This window comes from Protopterus annectens, chromosome 6.part0 (genome assembly GCF_019279795.1).
Source record: "Protopterus annectens isolate FY-2018-M chromosome 6.part0, PAN1.0, whole genome shotgun sequence".
Classification (NCBI taxonomy): Eukaryota; Metazoa; Chordata; order Ceratodontiformes; family Protopteridae; genus Protopterus; species Protopterus annectens.
In genome coordinates this window covers 999001771-999025466 of record NC_056737.1, presented here as the reverse complement: position 1 = coordinate 999025466, position 23696 = coordinate 999001771, and the positions used below count along the sequence as shown (strand labels likewise).

Genomic DNA, 23696 nt, shown 5'->3' with positions numbered 1-23696 from the left:
CTCCCAAGACAAAAGTGTGCGCTAGTACAAACAGGTATTCAGCTCTATGCTAGTGTTCAAGTATAGCAATAAGTAAAATGCACAGAACAGACAGACAAAGATCAGAAGAGAGGTAAGGACTGAATTCACTACGCCTAAAAAATAATGGTTTTAATCAGAAGTGCAGAAAACAGTTGAAAATAACAGATGTCCTTTTCACTGTTGCAGTATTCTCTCACTCCTAACCCCCTGGTTTTTGCTTTTTCTTATGGATGCATGATTCACCTCTTTTCTCCTTGGACTGGCATTCCTTCTGGGGCATTCAGTTTTGAGGATAGTACTTACAGACGTTGCTTTTATGGCCGATGTGCACAGAACATATGTGCTGTGTCTCACATACTAAGTACTAAAAGGCTTTGGTATACTGGCTGGACATCAGGTTGCCCTTGGCAGGGAATTCCACATGTTATGAATACAGCAACAGCAAACAGAAGGACATCTTTATGGCAAGATTTTTACACAACTATACTTTATGCTGAATGGTAATGCAAGCATTTGTTATGAAACAGGTAGAGAAATAGTCTATCCTGGAAACCTGGTGTTGAGTATTTCATAACATCTACCAATTTTGTTAAATGTAGACTTACAACATTCATAAATACGTGAAACAATCTTTCTTACTCTGATTCAAACCAGTTTTCGTTCATTCATTTCATCAACTTGTACGGTTTACTTCACACAATAAAGAACCATTTTCATTCATGTGATGCACACCAAAAATACCTGGGACAAACTGTGGTACTATTGAAAAAAATCAGTTAATTCATAATGTCCTACTGTCCCCGGTCTTCTAGAACCAACAATTAACTTGTTTTTCAGACTGCCCAATCTAAAACCAATATTTACCTTGTATTTTAGGTACACAACTCACTCAAGTATCGGGTACAGTTTTGGAACACTAGTGGGGAGGGAAGACTCCTCCTACTATAACCTGTCATCCACACTGTCCACTATAACATTCATACATTTCATGTAAAATTTGCATTTTAATTTTTAAAAATCCAGTTAGTAAGATACAGTTTACAGTTAATCTTCCACCTTAAAAATGGCAGCCACAGCACACAAGAGAAGTTAAGGATTTAGTGTGAATAATACAGGAGAGCGAGCGACTGGGCAAGAGTGTGAGAACAAGAGTGCAAGGGTGCACAAGAGTGCAAGGGCAAGTCAGAAAGAGGGAGTGCAAGAGAGGAGAACAAAAATTATTTGCTTGAAGCAAAACAGCTGCTCCACCACTCAGCTAAATGCAGTTTCAGCAAGCACCTATGTGCATCCTCCCAACCCCAATCAGGATTAGGTAAATCACCATTTAAGGTTCTACTCCCCAAAAACTATCCGAGAAATGGTATACAAGTTTTGAGACCATGGTGGGCTTGCCCCCCCCCCCAAAGTGTCCTCCCTTACAAGTTTAAAATCAATGAAAACACAGTCCATTCCAGTGATTCAAAGCAGCAAGATTTACTGGATACTGAACAATAGTGGAAATTGGACTCCAGTGGGCCACTGGTAATAATAGGCTTAAAGGTCTTCAGCTAACGGCCCACAAGATGGAAGCAAGTTCAACATAATTTCAGTTAAATCCATCTCTCCAAACATTAACTGGCCTCAACCTCTTCTCCACTCCTCTGTCCTCCATTTTCATACAACAATCCTCCTGCTTGTTCCACACCCAACTCAAACAAACCCCACATACCTTGTACAAACCCAAACTACCTTGTACAAACCCCACCTACAAAGTCCTACAAGTCTCTCTGCATACTGTGCACTTATTCCCAATATCTGTATCATGGGTGCTACAGAGATTAAAGCAAGCCACATACTGCCAGTTTACGAGACATGCACAACATACACAGAACACAGACACAGGTGCATAAGAATAGCGTACACCTGATTCAACCAGGGAACTGCACGACCTTAAATGTTCATGCATCTCGATTCCAATTTACTTCTAAGTACTTAAAGTTCTAGTAAATCTACTGAGCAGCATTGCAAAAACACTTACTGTAGTTATGCAGTGAAAGGCATACTCTACCTCACAGATTCACAAGGTCATAGCACCCCAAAAAAATGGCATGCTCTAATGAACGGTAAAGGTCCGTTTTACAAACGAGCTAAAGTGTGCACTGAATTCCAGCAATTAGAAGTTGCCTTTTCAAGGCGTATACTACCAGACTGAAATCTGTTCTCACTAAATATACAGCAGTTCTGCTCTACATTGTGGTTCCCAAATTACAGGCATCTTTTTTGTTAACAGGTTAGGCTGCTTTAAACAAGTGTGTGTACAGAACAAAGCAAGTACCCATACTTACTTCTGCTTTGTTGCTGGCAGGCTTTATGGAAAAAAGGTAGAGTAAAGTCTTTTAAAGATTGCACTCTGAAAAAGGTTACTGCATCTGTAGTATTTATAAATTAAAAATAAGACCACATGCAATACCATTATGACAATCCATTTGGACCATGTTCTTTTTGTGACCAAAATCCAACCTAACTTGCTTGGTGACTACATGGAGCAACACCAAACTGGTTAGGTTTCACTGCAAGGTAGCTTCGGTCTTACCAGTTAGACTCTCGCATAAAAGCAGGCTTATCACACTGGTTAGACTCACTAAGCACTCAAATTGCACATACTTACTGCCACAGAGAAAAAAAAAACACAAGCAACCACCTTCATTTGACTAATCAGATCACAGGAGAAACCCATGTGCTTAGGCAAAGGTACCCAGCTGCGCTATTAAAGGTCGTCTCAATATCAGACCTCTATCAAACTACATATTGTACCCTTAAAGCCAGCTAGTTAGCTTGGCCACAGGTTCACTAATATAGCTATTCCAGAAACTTCTGTGACTTATCACAAGATCTTCACCTAGCTAGAGCTTAGTGAACAGCACAAATTGGCATACCAGAAAGTTCAAAGCAAATTCATCCAAACCATTTATTCAAATTATACAAGAATTTCACCTACGTTTTGACTTTGTGCACCTGCACAGCGTTTTTTCTACCACTTATGTCATGTTACATACTTTCAAACATTTGTTAGCACTTAGCAGACTGCATCCTTACACTAAACTCCTCAGCGGGCATCAGAATAAGAGTGTTCAGACAGTTTTGGTGGCATGGAATTAGAACTAGTTACGATTCCTCTCACTCAAGAGTAAATGGCTCTTCACAGGCATTTCCATCGTAACTCAACACTCCCATCTCACACAGTGAGCATACGGGGGAAACATGAATTTTTCATCATCATAATGTGGGTCAAAGCACTCTGAACACTCTGAACACAATTATGTTAAAGTCCCACATGAAAATCACAATGAAACAAGCTTTGTTTAGTAAATCACCAGCTGGCTTGACAAAGTACTGTTAACAATACTCTTGTAGATACCAAAGAATGTAAATCATGGTTCTGGTCTCATATTTATGTTCCAAGTGTTAACTCTAGAGAGTACAAAAAAAAAAAAGAAAAAAAGTGTACAGTGTATGTACATACATTAAATTCAAAAAAAAAGTTCTTAAAGACTTTTCAGATTAAGTTCTGGTTTCTTTCAGTACATTTTATGCATCTACCAAGACCATCCCATCAAAAAGTGCCCTCTTCCACATGTAGTATGTGGATCGTGGTGTGAAGGGGAAGTGGGCTCGAAACTCCTTGTATGTGGGAAATTTGCTTGCCAAATAACGCTCCTGAAGAAAGAGTTTTGCTTTGGCCTTAAAATGCTCACTAGCCATAATCTCTTGCACAAACATTTTGTCCCCTCCCCCATTCTCTAGCACACTGTATCCAGAAATTGTGGCGTTGTAGGGACTGAGTGACTTCTGCTCCGGCAGTTTATCAGCCGCTGAAATTTGGGTCACAGGTACCATTTTAGTTGGCTGAGAGAAGACTGGCACCACATTTTCCTCTGGAGACTTGAAAGGTTTGGCCTTTCTCTGTGCTTCCTTCATCCAGAACCAGTATGATGAACATGAAATTGATGGATATTTTGCACGAAACAGACAGAAAGGCATCTTCCACTTCTGAACTCTCTTCCTAGCCTCCTCACGGATTTTCTTGTGCCTCTCATAGCAGGACAGCCTCAGTTTGAAAAATGCATTCTTGAAATGATTTATGAAACTTTGCTGTCCATTAGTTGAGTTCTGGGATTGTTTTTGCACTGGTGAAAACATATATTCACTAGACGGGCTCTTGTCAATACTATGAGAATCGCTACCATTAACTATTGCATCTGAGAACTGGAAGTTTGGGTTTGCACGGATGGCTTCTCTTCTCCAGTTATAGTAGGTGGACCTGGAAATTCCAGGAAAGCTCCTCTTGAAATTCCTATATGGAACCAAATTGTTTAACGAAATTGCCTCCCACAAAAACTTCTTTGCATCTTGCATAATTACTGCTTGGTCCCGATCCTGTATACAGCCATTAACAAGATTGTTCTTTAGCTTTTCAATATAGTCTTTATTCATCTCCGCTTCACGTTTTAGCTGGCTATCAATGTTGAAATATGAATTCTCATCGAGTACTGTTTGGCCATCCATGCTACTCTGTAACATTTCGTGTTTCCAGGAATAGTACGTAGAACGAGATATATCAGGAAACATCTTCTTGAAATGCTGTAGGGTAATGATGGAGCCTGCCTGCAAACATGACTGAAGGACATGCTTTGCCTCATACCTGCTTGCTGCCTTGCGCCGATGTTCCTTGGATTGTCTTTTCCAGCGGTAGAAGGTGCTTTTAGTGATGCTATACCGGTCTCTAAGGCTGGAATAAGTGACTTCAGGATCAGTGTTTAAAAGTTCTAAGGTTGCTACAGGCAGAACTGCAGAGTCAGGATTTGTGCTGTCCAAGTCTATGGTAGGAATTACAGGCACAAAGTACTGAGGTTTAAAGACTGCTAGAGATAACTGGTCTCCAGACCACATAATATGGAGGGTCAACAACTCTGATGCTTGAAGACATGTTCTTGGGCGAATGAGACGGTTAAAGTACGGTCTTATCTTCAGGTTGCTCATTGGGTAGATGGAATAAATGTTGCAATATAGTACAGAAGCCAGGGCATAAATATGCCACATGTTTGCAAAAGTGCCAGGAAAACATGTTGCCTTAATGTCTGCATCAAAAATTGCTTCCAGAACCGCCATTGGTAAGTTCATTTTCTCTGCAGATTCTTCAGTACAGAGGGAGAACCTTGCAGCCTGCAACATCACCTTTGAGTCAATCATGCCCTTTAAATAATATTGTTTATGCAGAAGCATCTCAACCGTGGTCCTGAGCTGCAGCTCTAACGAAAGGCTGCAATCGCCAAACAGCAACACACTGGCAGCATCAAAAAGATGATTGCCTTCCCCCTTACAGACCAGTGGAAGCATATCTCTGGGGGCATCTTCAGGGTAGAGGCCCCTGGCAACAGGGTCAACCTCGATGCTGTCAAGGGACAGCTTCATGCACCCCTGAGGTAAAGGATAGGCAGAAAGCTCCCTCTCCGCTCTCAGAGCAGTGCTGTAAAGTTCATCCAGCCCAAAATATTCCGTAGCATCCTGCAGCTCCTCCAGCACAGATTTCATTACCTCCAGCCTTGAATTCATACCTGTGGAAATAAACACAAACCATCAGTAAACTGCAATGGCAACAGAAATCTAAAATGATGCAGAAGCCACCTTTTAAATAAATAGAGTCACTAACCACAACAACTTTAGCTCTCAAGTACTACATATCTATGCCTAAGAGAGACACCCATCCCACTGCAAAAATACAACTATAACCAAAAATTAAGAATAAAGACTGCATATTTAAGAAAGATGGCTATAAATAGGATTTCTTAACTCATTTAATTAGCTTCATTACAATTAATAAAAAACATCATTAGAGCAAATTATATATTCCAATACTCCACAGGTAAATAACAGTCGCAAAAAAAAAAAAAAAAGCCACACCTGGGAAATAAATCTGCTCCTGAATTAGTCAAAATAAGTTTACATTACACTTTTAAAAGAAAGAGGTTACAGAACAAAGAAATTTGAAATGAGAGATGTCGAAATCCCATTGTAAGCACAAAGTGGTTTAGGATTTTAAACATTTATATATCCCAAGCAGACTTCAGAGATTTTTCCCTCAGGCAGATAGGAAATGCTGGAGGTGTGATGGGTAAGAGAGAGGCAAGTTTGAGAGTGCAACGAGATGGCGATTTTTCTTTACAGAGAAGTTTATCAGAAATGTTGAGAGCGTAAATGGTTATAAACTAATGAAATGATCCTTTTGAGTTGGGACAAACTCTGAATTGCCTAAACATAGTAAAGCTAAGTTTAATGCTTTTGGCTGCCACACAGACAGTGGAAAGCAAGCTAAATCAACTATAACTGACATACTGAATACTGTAAAGCAGATAAAAGAACTTGAGATGGGATCTGTACAAAAGGGAAAGAGCAAATTAATACAAAATCAATGGAATTTGCAGGAAGAATCTTTAGAGACAAAAGTGAGGTTTATAGGAAAGCAGGAACTGAGCAAATTTATGTTGGAGTGAATGACTATTAAATGAAAATGTATACTGCATGAACGTAGGACAATATCATCATGACTCGTTTTCTTTTTTGTTATTGTGACTGTATCCATACAATTCTGTCTTTTTTTTTTACGCATCTTCACAAGCTCGAATTCAGGTACCCGACATCACCAAAAAGACCTGATCATAAAGACAAAAATGCAAAAATTGAGAGAGCAAAAAATAAATAAAAACACACTTCGCTTTTATTAAAAGTTTACTTGCTTTTGTATTGGTTAGCCTGCAGGGGTACCTTTCTGATCAAACAAGTATATAATATAAAGTTGTTTCAGACTAGCAATGAACCTGTTCAAGAATGGGTTTTGTTTTACAAAATAATTTGCCTCAGAATCCCAATACAGAATTCCTTTAAGAGATGAAATGGCAACTGTAAATCAAAACAGCATCATCAACTACAACAAAACTGCATTATGAACCCAGTTTTCCACAGCCACAAACATGGCATTAAAAACAAACTCAGTGAAAGCAAGTCTTAAAACATGTACAACTGCCCAACGTGCATCATTTAATATGCCTGAAGATGCAAAAATACACCCAACCAAAACAGAATCTAAAGCAAGCAAGGGGAACCCCACTGCAGAGGGAAAGGCAAATAACAAAACAAACAGAATGGAAAACCATCAAGAAGCCACAAATGGATTACTCTCAAAACCAGAATGGTAGGGCACAATTTTCACTTAAAACCTACCACAAAAAGTTAAGGCTGCTTTTGTTCACATCTTAAAAATGTTTTCTGAAAACTGTTTTCTGAAAACAAGGACTTCTGAATCACCTACAGACTACCACAGCCCACAGGGAAAAAGATTGTCAATTTTCAAAACTCAAGATTCAGAATTTGAACAGACAAGAAGAGACTATTAAAGCAAAAAATCTTTACAAAACAAGTACAGGATTTAACAGAGGTATCTTGCATACATTCCAGAACAGAGGAATCGCAAACCCTTAAAGAGCAAGTTCAAAGGGACAGAATGGGATATGTCCGTGGGATTTTGTTTTCAACCCCCCCCCCCAATGAACAAGGGGTTGCAACAGAAAGATGCAGTGAATACCCAGAATGCTGAAAATGAAGTAACATTGCCCACAGTTGCAGCTATTTCAGCAAGGGACACCCCCCAATAAGGTACTGATGTCAATCCAGGTGCATGGCATCAGGAATAGAAGACATGCAGGAGTACAGACTGTGTAGAAGTTCACATAAAAGGTTGTATAGCATTTACTATTTTTTCATTGTTAGCACAGCTGTTTGTTCCTCCCACCTACTTATCAGATTAGCTCCTAAAGGGCTGTATGTCTGTGAATCAGCTACTGTATGATGTGCACGTGCTTGTTGTGGAACCAAGCAATACAGTCCTGAATATTCAGCGGAATGTACTGGAAGAAATTTAAACTGCAGTCTTGGGCCTTTCACTAAATTAACCCCAGTAATTTGTTTTGAGCAAACATTGTCGTCGTCAAAAATTGTTGTTTATGGTTTAGCTCTGCATCAGGATTCTCTGGCCTGTAGAGACAGGAGCAGCACGCTGAACACTTTCCCTTGCACCGCGAGCCAATTCAGACAGCAAGTGAAGCTGCAGGCCACATTCTGGGACAAAGTAGTAATTTTAATTTATTTCAAAACGAAAACCATGTATAACCCTTCTAAAGAGGGACTAGTATGCTTGCTAAACTCCGTTGCAACGTTCATGGAGCCAAGCAGATATATATTGATCCTTTGTATCTGATCTTTAAAGAAATACAAACTCAGATGTGCCCTCAATTATAGCTAATAAATAAAAAGCCAGACTTGAAAAATTTCACATTTGATTTGGAAAAAGTAGTACCATCCTTTTTACCCATGAGAGCTCACATGCTCTAGAGTATGCAGATGCAAACATTTTGGTCACTGGATAGGAAAGACTGAAAAGTTACTTCACAGTGAATCTAAGGACGTCCAATAGATTCAGCAGAAATACATACACACAAATAAAATAAAGGTTTTAATTTAAAAAAAAAGTTAGTGATAAACTCTTCCATTTACACCTCCATTGTATATTACCATAAGGAATCGAATTTCTACTGATCAAGTTAAGTCAACTTGTGTTACCTCCGGGTATTTTTGTAGTTGCATGCTACTGATATGTCAAGGAATCAAACACAGTCTATCCATATTAGCATTAATGGTTCCACAACCATGCTACCGATGTGTCTAGGCATCAAATATAGCCTATTCATATTAGCATTAATGGTTCCAGAACCGTGCTACACAGAAGGTACTGAAATATTTAATCTTAAAGCATATATAACGGGCAACACAACTGCACTGATGTCACGTTGAGCTCTGACCATTACTGCTCGAGACACATTGTTGTTCATACGCCATATTGTAATAATTTTCATATTTTTCTAAATCCCGAAAGTAGTAACAGATGAACTGCAGAGCCTCATGGGAATGCTCACAGATGGATACATAAAACACTGCTGATACTGTGTATATAGAATCCAAGTCAAACATTTTGTAAACCATTTATAATATCTCTAAGGAACACTACTGCAGTTAAGATATCTGCTGAACAATTTATAATTGCAAACCATCGGAAGTTAAGACTACAAACCTCCAGAGTTCCACTGGAGTGAATGTCAAATGAAATATTTTTACCAAAGGAAGGCTGCCTGTTAAATTTCTCCAAGTAATTTTGTTACATACCTTGACAGAAACGGACCCCATTCCAAAGCAAAGGCACAGTAAATGAAATCAGTGTCGCTTCACTCTGTTTGTCATGAACATTCTCAGCACTCCAAATGTGCCCAGAATTCTCTTTTTGTAGTTCAAACACTGTTACACCTATTGGTAAGATACTTAAGTCAGTCCATAAATTCTTTAGTAGTCCTTTTGCTCCTATTACAACTGAAACTGTCTAAGTAACTTTCTTCCACACTGCAAGCAGAAGTGAGAGCAGCTATCTGCACATAACACTTTGCATCTCAAGACACTATAATTGCCAGGTGTAAAATTTCAATGATCAGAGCTACTTGTCTTTTTTTTTTTTTGGACTGTTATCTAGTTCTCACATCTTCTTCTCACATTATCCATGGTGTGTGCGCTTGGCTTGTTGCCTCACAGCAAGAGGTTCTCCTGTTCGATTCTTGGCTGGAGTGCCTTCTGTGTGGAGTCTGCATGTCCTCCCCGCAGTTGCGTGGGCATTCGAAAGACATGCGTAAATGGGCGTGCTTTTGTTGAAGGTTGAATGTCGAGCTGGCACCTCGGCGTTCGTGAAAATCTACTGCCAATCATTAGCTGACTGGAGTTCCGCTGTGGCAACCCCTAACCAGGAAAAGCTGAAAGACAACAACATCTAGTTCTCACACCTATTTTTGGAACGGTATACACTTCATTTTCTAGAATGCTTTGAGGCTCACGTTTCCAATGCTTCTCAGCCACTTCTACATTGTAGTGTTTGCACAATCCCCAATCCAGCATTCTTAGCACATTATTCTGCCTTTCAGTATACAAACCCTCAGCGTTGAGTGCATCGCACCCAGCAACAAAATGTACAACCATTTCTAGTTTCTACAGAACCAGCCTTTGTTTCTCCCTGATTTTCTAACCTTTAATCTTTTGGTTTTAATTAAATTTCTCCTTAACAATTCCTGTCTCAAATCTTGATCAATATGAGACTGTTGCAGAAAGCTGTCCATAAAGATTTTACAGATGTGTTAACTATCAGGTGCAGTTCAGAAACGCATTCTACAGGTTATGTGGAGCATTTATAGGGGGGGGGGGGGCAGAGGGTAAACATTCTTCTCCCCTTTAAAGGATATTTTGAAAGTCTGGAGTCCCCATAGCGCGCCATCAGCTTCTCCTCCTTCTCATTCCCTTTCAGATGAATGAAGGGTTGTAGGTTCATAGGTCGGTACCAGGCTATCGGCCCTAGGGCCTATACAAGCCTAGCCATAACAATTCCCTGGCTATTTCATCCCACACTATTTACTTCCCTGGACCCCTGTCTAGCAGGGAGACAGACGGGATCCTCGGGGTGAATTTCCTTTCTCCCAGTTGTCAAGGTTCCATTTGAAGAGGGCCAGAGGGGCACTCTGCTTGACATGTATGGGCAGTCTATTCCAGAGTCTGGGGAGTCTCTGGGTCAAGAACCTATTCCTCCAGCATGTTTTGTTTATTGTGATAAGGTTTAGATCCCTAGAGCGTGTGGCTCTGAGGGATTGGGATTTCAAAGTGTAGCATGCACAACAGCTCTGGGTTTGACATGGCCTTGTATGTTAAGCAGAGATCACCTCTGAGTAGACGATATGCAACAGCGGATCCCATCAGAATGCAAGAAAGAACTTGTGCGTCTCAAGCTTTGAGCATAAAAACAAAAAATCAAAATATGGCCTTTAGAAATCACAGCATAAACAAAAAAATATAATGTAGGACAGAGAGAGAAGCTCATTTAATTTTTGGAATAGAAGGTGAGGTCCTTCAAATACAATCATACTAGACTCCATATAACTGGTGGTAGAGTCTTTGTACAAGCTTATTTCAGTTGTTTAAACAATGCATCCACCCTCATACAGGTCTGTCTTTATGAGGAAGATGAGAGAAAAAAAAAACAGTAAATTATCTAATAGGTGGTTATAAATCACAGGACTCTCTCTGAATCAAAGTGGAGCGGTATAGGTCAGTCCGTACACACACACAAAGTTTATCTGAACTTGCCAAATCCATTTCTGCTACAGTCCTGACTGAGACACTGCTTCAATGTCACTTGTTGTTGTGTCTTTCGGCTTTTCCCGGTTAAGGGTTACCACAGCAGAACTCTGGTCCGCTAATGATTGGCAGTAGATTTTTACGTGCCGAGTTGCCGGCCCTGACGCACAACCTTCAACGAAGATACTGTATTCATATTGAATACTACAGTGCTAGTAAAGTCTGTAACAATTACCTAAAGACAACTTAAAAGCAAGCCAACATTTAAGGGAAGGAATACATTTGTTTTTAGCCTACAAAGTAAGCCTTTAATAAAAATGCTAACACTGCCATCCAGTGGCTATTTGATGTAATGCCTGTAAATGAATTGTAAAATGCAAAACTCTGCTTACACTCAAAACAGCAACAAAGCAGTTTTAACAGTTCTTTAGACTGCTGAATCTGAAACCACTTGGTGCTAGCGCACACTAGATCCAGACCTAAAGTCATTATGCTGTCCATATTTAACAAATAGGTTTTGAAGCAGATCTAATGAAAGCAGCTTTACTCCTACCAGCATTCGCTGAGGATTACTCAAATGCCCACCCACTACTGGTTAACTCCATGAATTCACTCCCCATTCTGTTATAATGAAAGGGGAATGAGGGTAGCAAGTGCTTCAGTTCATATGTAGAGGAGTGCAAAGGGAATGTGCAATGAGTACTGTAAACCCCCAAGTGAATATGCGACCCTCTAAATTGATAAGTTGGCAAGATTTTAGTTTAAGGTGCACCATGTTGTAGGGAGTGTCTCATTGTGTTGTGTTGTCCCACCCCTTCTATAACACTGGTGCAGTTTCTGCACCATGAAAGGAGCACAATAATATACCAAAATAAAATTTCTCAACAATGTATTTATTTCAAATGACACCCATGCATGAGTGTTTGACACTGCACATAGCTACTTCATAGAAAAGGAACAATAAAATACTACTAGCAAAATAATGCTATCTAATCAATTAAACTGGTGCTGTAAAATGACTAAATGTTCAATTCACACATTTTAAATCTAATCCTTTTAAGCAAGCACCTGGGAGGAAATTATTTCTCAACAGGAACTTAGGGATATTAGAGAACGTCAGCCAAGTTTTAGTGCATGTTGACATCTCTAGAGTACACCACTGTCACTCAAAACTGCACTCAATTCATCCTGCTACTCAACTGACCCCACCAACTGTCAGTGCGGCCAGGGAATGGGGCACCCTAAACTAAATCACTGTCAAATCGTTCTTCCACTCTTTTAATTATCCCAGTTATACACAGTGCCAAATGAACCACAGAGATGAAAATTCAAGAAGCTCACCTTGTTTTATACACAAGACTGGACCTGTACAATGCATTACGAGGACCTTTCCCATTTCTACTCACAAACAGCCGACATGCAATATTACCCAGCACAAATCAACATACAAAAGTCTAGACTGTATATTCTCATTTACTGCACATATCCGTGTAATATTTATATATAAAATTCATATTAATTAGGTTGTCTCTGCACCTATCTAATGGATAAAATTTTCTATTAAGCTCATGAATATTCCATTTTGATGACCGGGTATATTTTCTTAAAACATTTTTTTTTGTTTGCTACTGTTACTTGTAATATTTATATATAAAATTCATATTAATTAGGTTGTCTCTGCACCCATCTAATGGATAAAATTGTCTATTAAGCTCATGAATATTCTATTTTGATGACCAGGTATATTTTCTTAAAACATTTTTTTTTTGTTTGCTACTGTTACTTGTATAGGTTTCTATTCTCAATAATAAAAAAAGGAGGATTCAATAAAAAAAAAAAAAAATCTAAAGTTAAAACATACGAGACAAAACCTATCCATAGCTATGGAGTCATTCTAGCTTAACTGAGTGAAACATAAGTAATCACAGAACACAAAATAAACAATGTTGAGCAAAGCAGTACACAGACACCCCCCTGCACTTGCAGCATCTTGACACCCCCCAATTTTTTTTAATTAAACCTATCCTCTCCGTTTTGCTCACCTCCTGTTCACTTTTTGTCATCATGGCTAACTGATGTGTTTGGAGCATGTATGACTAGTAAAATGGCAGATCCATTTGGATATGGAAACTCCTGGCAAACCCATCACTTTTTTATATGCATATCACGTATTTCTTTCACCACTCGAAGTTTCTGACATGTCTAAAGATACAGTCTAGAAAACATTTCTATTGCAACTATACGGAGCTGAATCATGTATTCTCTCTCATTTACAAACAAGCAAATTTGGCCATTTGGTGATATTCCGTGACTTAAACAGGTAACCCACACACAATAAGTAAATTAACTTTTTAGTTTCAGCATTCCAAAGGCTGGAGAACATGACACCGTAACCCCACATATAGGTTTTAAAACACATTATTTTGTGCTAGTTTGTCCACAGTTCTGAAAATGTCAACTTATGTTACTTTCTTACTCAAAAGTCTTTCTTTGAACACTGTGCCCCAAAATGGGATTATTCTCATGGATTTTAGGTATGTTTAATTGATTTCTTGTTTTCATTCTGCATGTTGTGGACAGCGCAGTGGTAGTAGCATTGTCTCACAGCAAGGGTTCTTCGGGTTTGATTCTTTGCTGGACTGCCTTCTGTGGAGAGTCTGCATGTACTCCCCGCATTCGTGCGGGTTTCCTCTGGATGCTCTGGTTTCCTCCCACGTTACAAAGATATGTGTCTAGAGCATTTCTTCCCAGGCCTCCGCTGAAAATTGACTTTGTTCCAAGTCAGAGTTTCCCAGTAAACAAATGTTACATAAATAAATAAAATTCTCATGTGACTATACTCTTGCATATTCACTACGTGACCTTTGAAACAAGACAATTCCACTCACGCTGCAGACAGTATTCATGTTTTTTTTTTTTCTTTAATTACTTAAGTAACTAAATAAAAAAGGTTCTTAAGAACCATTATTCCCAGAGCTACATCTCCAGTAAATCTTTTATTTTCTTTTTTTGAGATTATAAATACACACAGCAGATTTTTTTTCTCAAAGTAACCCAAATGTTTGAATCACTACTATATTGCTCAACAGAACTAATGATCGCAGACCATTTGTAAACACTAACTGCAGTAAGACGGTATTTTGTTTACCAAGTGCTGATTTAATGTGATGATCTCTTGCTATATTACTGTGGCCAATGTAGAAAATGCTATTTATACCTTAAAGGGGTAACGGAAACATTTCTGTGATCGCTTTCTTCCCTACTGCACCCCTATGCATTTTTTAATGCACCCCCTACTGCACCCCTATGCATTTTTAATGCACCCCCCACACAACTATGTTGTAATACCAAAAAATCAAAATGCTCTATATAAAACGCCTTGCACAGAATTTTAAAAACTGTTTACTTGGCTGTTTCACCGAGTTATGAGCTCAGAAGGCAGTGGCTGTGGCAGCCACCAAAGCAAAAAGTGTGGAAATGTCTGGCAAGGTGATGGAGAATGTGGCTGTGGGACATACAGACAGGTTCTGACAAACCATCTGGTGACTTCAGAGGACACCCCTGTGCAGGCTGTTCTCATCATGGATGGTCACCAGTTAAACCAGCAGGAAGAACCCACTAGATCACCTAAACCCATTGCACATTCCCTCCTTTGAGGAGGCTGTGCGGGAATAAGCATTTCTGTACAGGTCTTTGTAGTAATCAGTTAATGCAGTGGCAAGCTTCTTGGAGTGAAGGAAACCCATTTAGAAATGCACAGTAAGCAACAGATGATATGGTTTATGTGCACTTTCAATATTCTACAGAAAGACAGATTACCTCTGGATTGACAAACGTGAGTTGTGGTCCCCTTTTCAAGGAGCAGGACCATGTGCTCCAGTAACAGATGGATTACACTCTTAGTATCCTTGGGTCTTTATCTTTGTGTAAATACCAGAGGGACTGTTGTATGTCAATACTGACTACATATTATGCAGACCTGGGAAGGCACAGTATCTCACACCATCCTGGTACTTGAAACCCAGAAATTACATCATTATTCTTGGCAACAATTTTTCATCCACTCATTACCAAGATAAACTTACCTCCTTGCTGGGATCACTGACTTCATTTGGCAGAGTATCCACAGAATGAAAAACGCACCTAAACTGTGTCACCTGGACAGAGAAAGATTTCCTTTTTACAGGTCTTTTAGTGCTAACTTATGGTTTAAATGTTGCACCATTGAAAAGTTAAGTTCACTTGGGTTAGACATTATACGCCTGTATTATATGTATGTGTAGATGTTTCTAGCTATACAAACACACGAGTCACTTCTGACAAGTGTTGATGGTGGAATGTGGCTGAAGATGATTTGTTGAACACTAGTGACATGGAAAGCAAGAAGCATTTCCTGTGAAGGTAAGTGCAATAGGACAGAGTATGCAGATGTTGGTAGATAAGTAGAATAGATGCAGGGTGTGGTTGTGCATGGAGGGCTGTGTGGGACATTTTGCAGTGTATGAGTAATTCTCATTTTATGCTTAAGTTATTCCATAAAATTTACATTTAAAAATATATTTCTGGCATTGTTTGGTTGTACTTTGTTGGACTGCCCCATAATTTTATTTTATATATACACAACATATCTGTACTGGTGTATAAACAGACATTTTAGTGTATACTGTCAGTATAGTAAGGACTGTGTATAGTACTATAGCATGCACAGACATTTCCAAACATATGATTTGTATCTGTGTTCTGTTAAATTAACCCCAGAATGTCCTAAACACCAGTATTACTATCACTACTGTCCAGCTCCATCATTTTTTCTTCTTAAATCTTCGAGACTTTGCATATTTGGGAGCCATACTTATGTCCCGTCATTCATTTCAGAGTGCTACTATGCCAACAACCCAGGAGGGTGGACCCTTTCTAAAGCCTAGTTTTCCCAAAAGAATAATGATGTCCTGTATCCAAATAGGTAATGAGGGCCAGGTATTTAAAAGCTGCCCCTTTCCATATGGGACATGGGTGCCAGGCCTGGTGTAAATTTCTTATTCCCCACCCACTTGTGTAGGCTGCATTTTGCATTTAAACCGGGTAATAGAAACTCTGATTCACATGCATGGAAAGCCTGTTCCATAGGAGGGGCAGTCTCTGGGACACATCTGTCTCTCCAGTAATGTCTGTTCAAGTCACAGATGAAATTCAGGTCCCTGGTCCTTGCATTGCTGGTACTCTGACTTACAAATATGTAGGAGATTCATAAGTGTGGGGTTTGTGGATGCCTTGTGAGCCAGGTATAGATCACCCCTACAGCAATCTACAGGAGACAGAGTCAAGGGGAATGGAAAAAGGGTTTTAAGGTGCTCCGCATAAAGCAAGTTTGTTGCATCTTGTATTCTTTTTGTAAGGAACCTCTGAGGTTGCTCTAGTTGCTGTATATGCCTAGTATAATCGAAGGAAGCATTGTACTCCAATCGGTCTAATATAGGCAGAGTACAGCAGGATAATGACCTCTTTGGACCTAGATGCCATGCCCTTACTTATAAGCTGTGCAACCCAAAAGGATTTCCTCACCACTGTAGCCATGTGGTGATAGAAGGCAAGGCTACTGGCTACGTATATACCCTGATCACTGGATTGGCTCTTAGGAGTGTAGTAACATGGTAATTAGCTGGAATGGTTGACTTTCCAAAGGGTACATTGTGCATTTCTTCTTAGCACTAGAGTGCAAGACTATGTTTTGGCACCATTTGTTATTCAGAGAGGGACCTTCTTAAAGAATACTAATGTCTGCAAGGGAGACAAGAACAACCCCAACTTGCAATCATCTGTACATAGTCAGCCATAAACCCTCTGAATTTGCTTCCATTTCAGAGAAATGGATGCCAGAAAGGAGCAGGCCCAGTATGGAGCCCTTGGGGCTCCACTACAGACTGGCCTCTTGGTAGAGGTGGCATCACCTGTTATGACCTCCTGGGTCCCATCAGTGAGCTAGTTGGCTACCTAGTGGGTGATAAAAGGATTTATACCTAAAATTAGTCAGCTTGGCTATAACAAACTAGGGTATTGCACCAAAAACCTCAGCCAGGTTGAGGTAAGCTGTGTGCACAGTCCTCCAGACTTAATAGGCATGACCTTCCTTTAACAAAGGTCAAACTGTGATGGGTCCAGCTTTTGCTGGTTACCTATGTCCTCATTTATGTCCATGATGATGGTTTCCAAGGCCTTACATAGGAGGCTGGTAAGACTTCAGCCTGTAGCTACCTGGACAGTGGTTGGACCTCCTTTGTGCAGAGGAATGACTGTAGGCATCTTCTGCTCCTTGAGTACAAAACCTGACTCCAGTTGAAGAGTAAGCCAAGTGGAATAGAGAGGGCATGTTTCATGCTATTAAATTAAACATCCCAGTATGTTATTGGGGCACATCGATATAAGGTGTTGGTCTTGGAAAGTGCAGTGATGACCTGTTCCCTAATAACAGTTGGGGGATTGTGGTATGTGGCATTTCCTCTGGACTATCGTTAAGGGGAGAAGTTTGAGCTGAACCCATCATCCAAAAGGTTAGCAATGGCCTCTGGTTCAGTGTGGGTAATGACATTTACAGTAAGTTTTGCATATTGTTGCACATTTCCCCTCGAGGTTATGGACATTGCTGTAGAAAATTGTGTGGATGTCCTTTGCCCGAGAAGCTATTTTTATTTCAAATTTAGCCTTTGAAGTATATCTTCCTGTTTAGCTTGGGCGGGGTGCTTTAGTATGTACAGCTTTGTTCTGAATTGCACATTTAATCTCTCTTTCCAATCTTTTCTGGCATCATCTGATCGATTCCTACAGTTACAGTGCGATATTTTACATGCCCTAACAATTATCTCTTTTTAACAGCAGCTTCTGCTTTAGATTCAATTAAAAACTCACTAGTGCAGGTCTTCTATTTACGATTCCCCTAGCCCCTTCTCTTTGCAGACTAGATTGCATTCCCTATCCAGGATTGATAACAGAGTATAGGCAATCAAAATGTCTTCTAGGCCTCTTCTAATTCTATTACTTTTTCCTAATTATTTGTTCCCAATACCTTGGTTCCTTTGCCCATTTTCTCTACTAAATTCCAGCTTCCTCTTGCCTATTTTCCGTACCCCTAATTGCAGTCATCGCTATTGGCATAATCGCGTATCTCCATTCCTGTGTTGGTGTTGTTTTTAGTATACTTCTTGCTACTTTATGAATATAATTCTGTAGGACTGTTATTCTGCTTAAGGATTGGGGTACAAAATCCAATTCTTTCCTTATTTCTTGAATAACCCCCCAGCTTCATCACCATCCCTTTCTACTTTGAATGCTTTCTGCTTGTGTTATATGCAACAGCCTTAACTGTGTACCTTTAAAATATCCCTTTTAATCAGGCAACCCTAAACCTCCTTGTTCTGCTCAGAGGATCAACTTATCCCACTATTGTAGTCTTCCCCTCCCAAATAAAATTCTTCATCTCTATTAAATTACTGTACAAAACCTCTCCCCTGGTGGGTAAAAATATACCTGACCTGTGTATAAATACCAACACAAGTCTTTTTAAACTTGGACAATTGACTGGAAGCTGAGGGAATCAAACCCTGAACTATACGATGAAGCTCATTCATAGCTCATAGCCTTAATCACCTGTGCTAACAGACTACACACATTTCAAAGTACACCACAGGTCAGGAACAAGTAGTTAAAAAAATTTCTGCTTTTAATCCACAGACTCAAAATACAGTAAAAAGTTGCTTTTAATCCACAGACTCAAAATCAGTAAGCGCTTTCATCAAACTTGGACTTCCTCAGACTGAATAATATAGTACAATACTACTAACTTAAAATACTACTAAAACAAACAAATGACCATTTAATTATGATGTAACTTCCTCTTTTTTAAATATGCAAAGTCAGACCTATCATTCATTCCAGGTGGATAGCATGCATTCAGTTTAATTTGCCAAACTGATTCCTTCCACCCGAGCTCATCTTCAGCATCAAATCTATTATGTACATTTATCACTTCATCTAACACAATAAACTTGAAATTCACTTGACAACTTGCATTATTTTATAATGTTTACCAAAAGCATTTTTTTCATCTTTCACAGATACTGCATATTTATGCTCATAAATGCGTCTATTTAATTCTCTAGTTGTCCACCCCACATAAAACGAATTGCAGGACATACATATGCCTAAACAATAAATCTCAATTTGCAGCTATATTTTCCTTGTATTGTTATCACATGCCCTCCCACTAATTCAGTCTGAGGAAGTCAGAGTTGGATGAAAGCGCTTACTGATTTTTGAGTTTGTGGATTAAAAGCAACTTTTTATTGTATTTCGACTCTGTGGATTAAAACTGAAATTTTTTGAACTACTTGTTCCTTGACCTGTGGTGTACTTTGAAAGACTACACACATTTGTTAACTGAATCCTAGGAAAATTTCTGTAAACATGGCCTTGAAGCAAGGTAAACATCTACTAAACTAATTCAGAGGACTGGTTCACATTGCTTAACAGTCACCCTGGGGTGGATATTTTTTTTTTTTTTTTTTTTTTTTTTTTTTTTTTTTTTTTTGAGAGGGAGGATTAGGATTATTCAGATATTCATATTTGTGACACACTAGGAGGCCTCTCTTCTGAAGTTCCTTGCTGAACCATCTCATCTTCAGCTGGCTTCATCTCGGAGTGCTTTAAGTAGTATGCATTACCCACTAAGTTACTTATAAGGATCTCTGCTACATGGCATTCAAAACATGGAGGATTAGCTTCAAGCAGATATTAGACTTCCAGAAAGATATTGAAAACAGCCAAAAGGTCCCGGGGAAAGGGATATTACCTCTTACCTATCTTGCTGTGATCAAGCTAGTCGAGGAGGGAATAGCCCACAGAAGTTTCAAAAGTCAAAGTAATTTTTTAATGGGTTTATACCCAAAGGTCATGATCACCACGTTCTTTGCAAGCGGAGCAGTGCAACCTAACCCAGTTTCATCCCAAAGTTCCTTGGATGCCTATATGGTGGGGTATGTTAGTAAAGAGGTAGCTAAAGGCTGTGTGCACGCACATGTATATTACTGGGGGATTAATTTACTGTTGACCTCTGCCCAGAGACATGTGGGAGAGGCCGGGGGGTGTGTGTGATTTCCCATCCAATGATCAAGGTTTCTTTTGACAAGGGTCAGAGATGAACTCTGCTTCACACAGATGAGCAGATTATTCCATAATGTGGGGATCCTTTGAGGCACACATTGGTCTCTCCAGCAAGTTCTGTTTATGGTTCAGAAAAAGTTCAGGTCCTTTGGTCTAGTGTGGTGTGTCTTGTGGATGTGCAAGACAGCCAATCAGAGCTAGAGCATACACTAGGCATAGATTGAGTACAGAGAAAGGACCTCAAGGCAATCTGTGATGAACCTTTGCGGGCATTCCAACTGCTGCAAGTGCCGGGCTAGGTACATGCCAAAAGGGGCATTGTACTCTACGGATATGAGCAGGGCTGCATAGAGTGGTACTACTACTTCCCTGCACCTTCCAATACCTTTGCTTAGGAGTTGGGTGACTGTGAATGATTTTCTTACCATCTTAGCTACAGGTTGGGGTGAATACCAGATTACTGTATACACATGTTCACAGATCAGGTCAACTCTTTGGGTGTTTTATCAATGAAGTAAATGGATGCTTTCCCAAAGGGCACTATAAGGCATTTCTTTGCAGTGAGTTTTAATCCATGGCTTTAGCACCAGTCATTTATTAAACCCTCTTGTAGAATGTTGGCATCATGGGGAACTCTGCAAGTAACTGTAAAGTGGGAGCTATCAAACCTGGTGAGCCAGAGGCTTTTGACATTAGCCTTGACTTCAGAGAAGTAGATTCCAAACAGGACGGGGCCCGACACACAGCCCTAGGGACAGGAGGGGGCCCGACACACAGCCCTAGGGACAGGAGGGGGCCCAACACAGCCCTAGGGACAGGAGGGGGCCCAACACAGCCCTAGGGACAGGAGGGGGCCCAACACAGCCCTAGGGACAGGAGGGGGCCCAACACAGCCCTAGGGACAGGAGGGGGCCCAACACACAGCCCTAGGGACAGGAGGGGGCCCAACACACAGCCCTAGGGACAGGAGGGGGCCCAACACACAGCCCTAGGGACAGGAGGGGGCCCAACACACAGCCCTAGGGACAGGAGGGGGCCCAACACACAGCCCTAGGGACAGGAGGGGGCCCAACACACAGCCCTAGGGACAGGAGGGGGCCCAACACACAGCCCTAGGGTGCTCTGCTAGAGACCAGAATTTTGGTGGAGGTGGTGTTATTGAGCCTGACTTCTTCATCCTATGAGCCAGCTGGCAAACCAGCAAATAATGTAGGGATTTATGCCTAGTTCTGAGAGTTTCATTACAGTACTCCACTCAGTATTGTTGACAATGTCTTGGCAGGTGGTATGCCCCAATTTCCCCTCTTGTGTAGCCATGGTGACCCCCTCAATGAAGTCTACAATGTTATGTGGGCAAGACCTTGCCTTAAAGCCAAACTGGGATGGGTCCAGAGTCTAAATTGGAAATAATCAACAAGGACATTGGCAAGATTAATTAGTTCCATGGCTCTCTGCATGTTAGACTTGTTAGATTGATGGGTCTGTAGTTCCTTGGGTCAGTTTATGGTCCACCCTTATGAAGAGGGATGATGATTTTGGCCCTGCATTCACCTGCACATAGTCTGTTTTGAAGATGTAGTTGAAGGGTGCCTCAAGTGGTCCTGCTAGGTCATGTTTTAGACTATCAGGAGGAAACTGAGGATATTTCAGGGCCCACTGAAACAGTGTTTTTGGCCTTACTGAGCACCTCCAGGACCTGCCCCTTGGGTAAGGAAATATTAGAAGGGATTTGACAGGAGCTAGCAGGGGTGAAAGGTGAGCTAAATTTATCAGCCAGATTTGCTGCGTCATCCTAATTAGTGAAGGCTGTGCCATTTTCCACCAGTTCTGCATACTGCCGAGTATTATCCAAGATTCCTGACATAGCCGAAGAAAGCTTTAGGACTGTCCTTAGCCTGGGAGGCAATCCTGACCTCATAACTGGCCTTGTTGGATTTTGTGTCCAAAACATCATGTCACTAGGAGAGCTGCTCTGATTTTGACCGTGACTGTCTAGCTTTGCCAGTTCATTGGTTCCTTCCTTGTGAAAATCTGACAGCACTAAAATAAATGGTCTTTCAGAGTTTGCCAGTTAATAATCTTGTTAGTAGGGCAATTTTAACCTGGAAAAGCCAGTACAATTAATTGACAACAGTACTTATGGCAAATAAGATTCTCTCTCAACTCGGATATGAATTGGTTCAGCAACACCCATATTTATGGGGACATGTTAAAGTGAAGTATTCAGGAGTATGGGTTAAAAAGGATTCTGTTATGGCAACTAAGGATACATGGGAAGAGACTAAAAAGATGATACAAAAACTGAGGAACTGGCAGTTTTTGTTTATGGATAGCAAGATATAAGCAGTATTTGGTTGCTTTAGTTTCATACGCAGGTAATACAAAATATATATTTAATATGCATTATGTGTGCACACACACAGGTTCAGTACTAAATATCGAAATTCCACAATCCTGACTCTCTGAATGCAGAAACCCAGAGTGTCGAGATTGCAGAATCTCGAAGTAAAACGCACAAAACAATCACTAATAACTGTTTTTGTAGGAGGGAGCCGCCCACACCCCGGCAACTTAAATATGCCAACTCTGAGATTGCACTACAGTGGACAGAATGGTAAAGTTCCTGTTCCATACTGTACGACAATCTCCATTCACAGTTTGAGATTCCGCAATATAAGTCGGATAAGTCTATACTTCCAATACGACAAGGAGATTTAGGATTACCTGATCTGATGGGATATTTTACAGCACCACAGTTGAGGCTATTTTACATAACAAGCAGAAAGCAAACAGTCAAAGTGGAAAGGGTGATGTACATGATGAAGATTCAATGATGAAATGCAGGGGGATTCAAGAATGGTATTTGGGATACAGATCCTCAAGGATAAGAGCAGGCATAATATTCATTAAGTAGCAGAAAGTATAGCAAGAACTGCACCGACATGGGAATGGAGAAAAGGGATTCTGCAGATACTGATGACTGCAACTGCAGCACACAGAATAGGCAAAATGGAGGCTGGAATTTACTGGAGAAAGCTGGCAAAGGAACCAAAGTATTGTGAAAAATAATTAGAGGAAAGGCAACAGACTGGGAGAAAGAGGTCAGGAGACATTTGGACTATGGGTTATAGACATATCAATCCCTGACCGGGAGGCAAAGTACAGACAGGGAAAAGGATAGGAGAATCCTAAGTGGAAGGCTTCCAGAACAGAAAATAATTAGTAGGCCATATAAAATATCCCACAGTAACTATAGGAATCCATCAGAG

The 23696-nt window shown here is 40.3% G+C and overlaps 1 protein-coding gene across 2 annotated transcripts in view; it reads right to left on the bottom strand.

The window, feature by feature from the left end:
- Positions 1-2943: 2943 nt before the first annotated feature.
- Positions 2944-23696, bottom strand: part of VRTN (vertebrae development associated) — an 89511-nt gene continuing 68758 nt past the window's right edge. For both annotated transcript variants that reach the window (XM_044073741.1, XM_044073742.1), the window contains exon 2: positions 2944-5615. In XM_044073741.1, coding sequence (XP_043929676.1) covers positions 3589-5613 — 2025 coding nt within the window. In that variant the 5' untranslated portion in view covers positions 5614-5615 and the 3' untranslated portion in view covers positions 2944-3588. The remainder of the gene's footprint in view (positions 5616-23696) is intronic.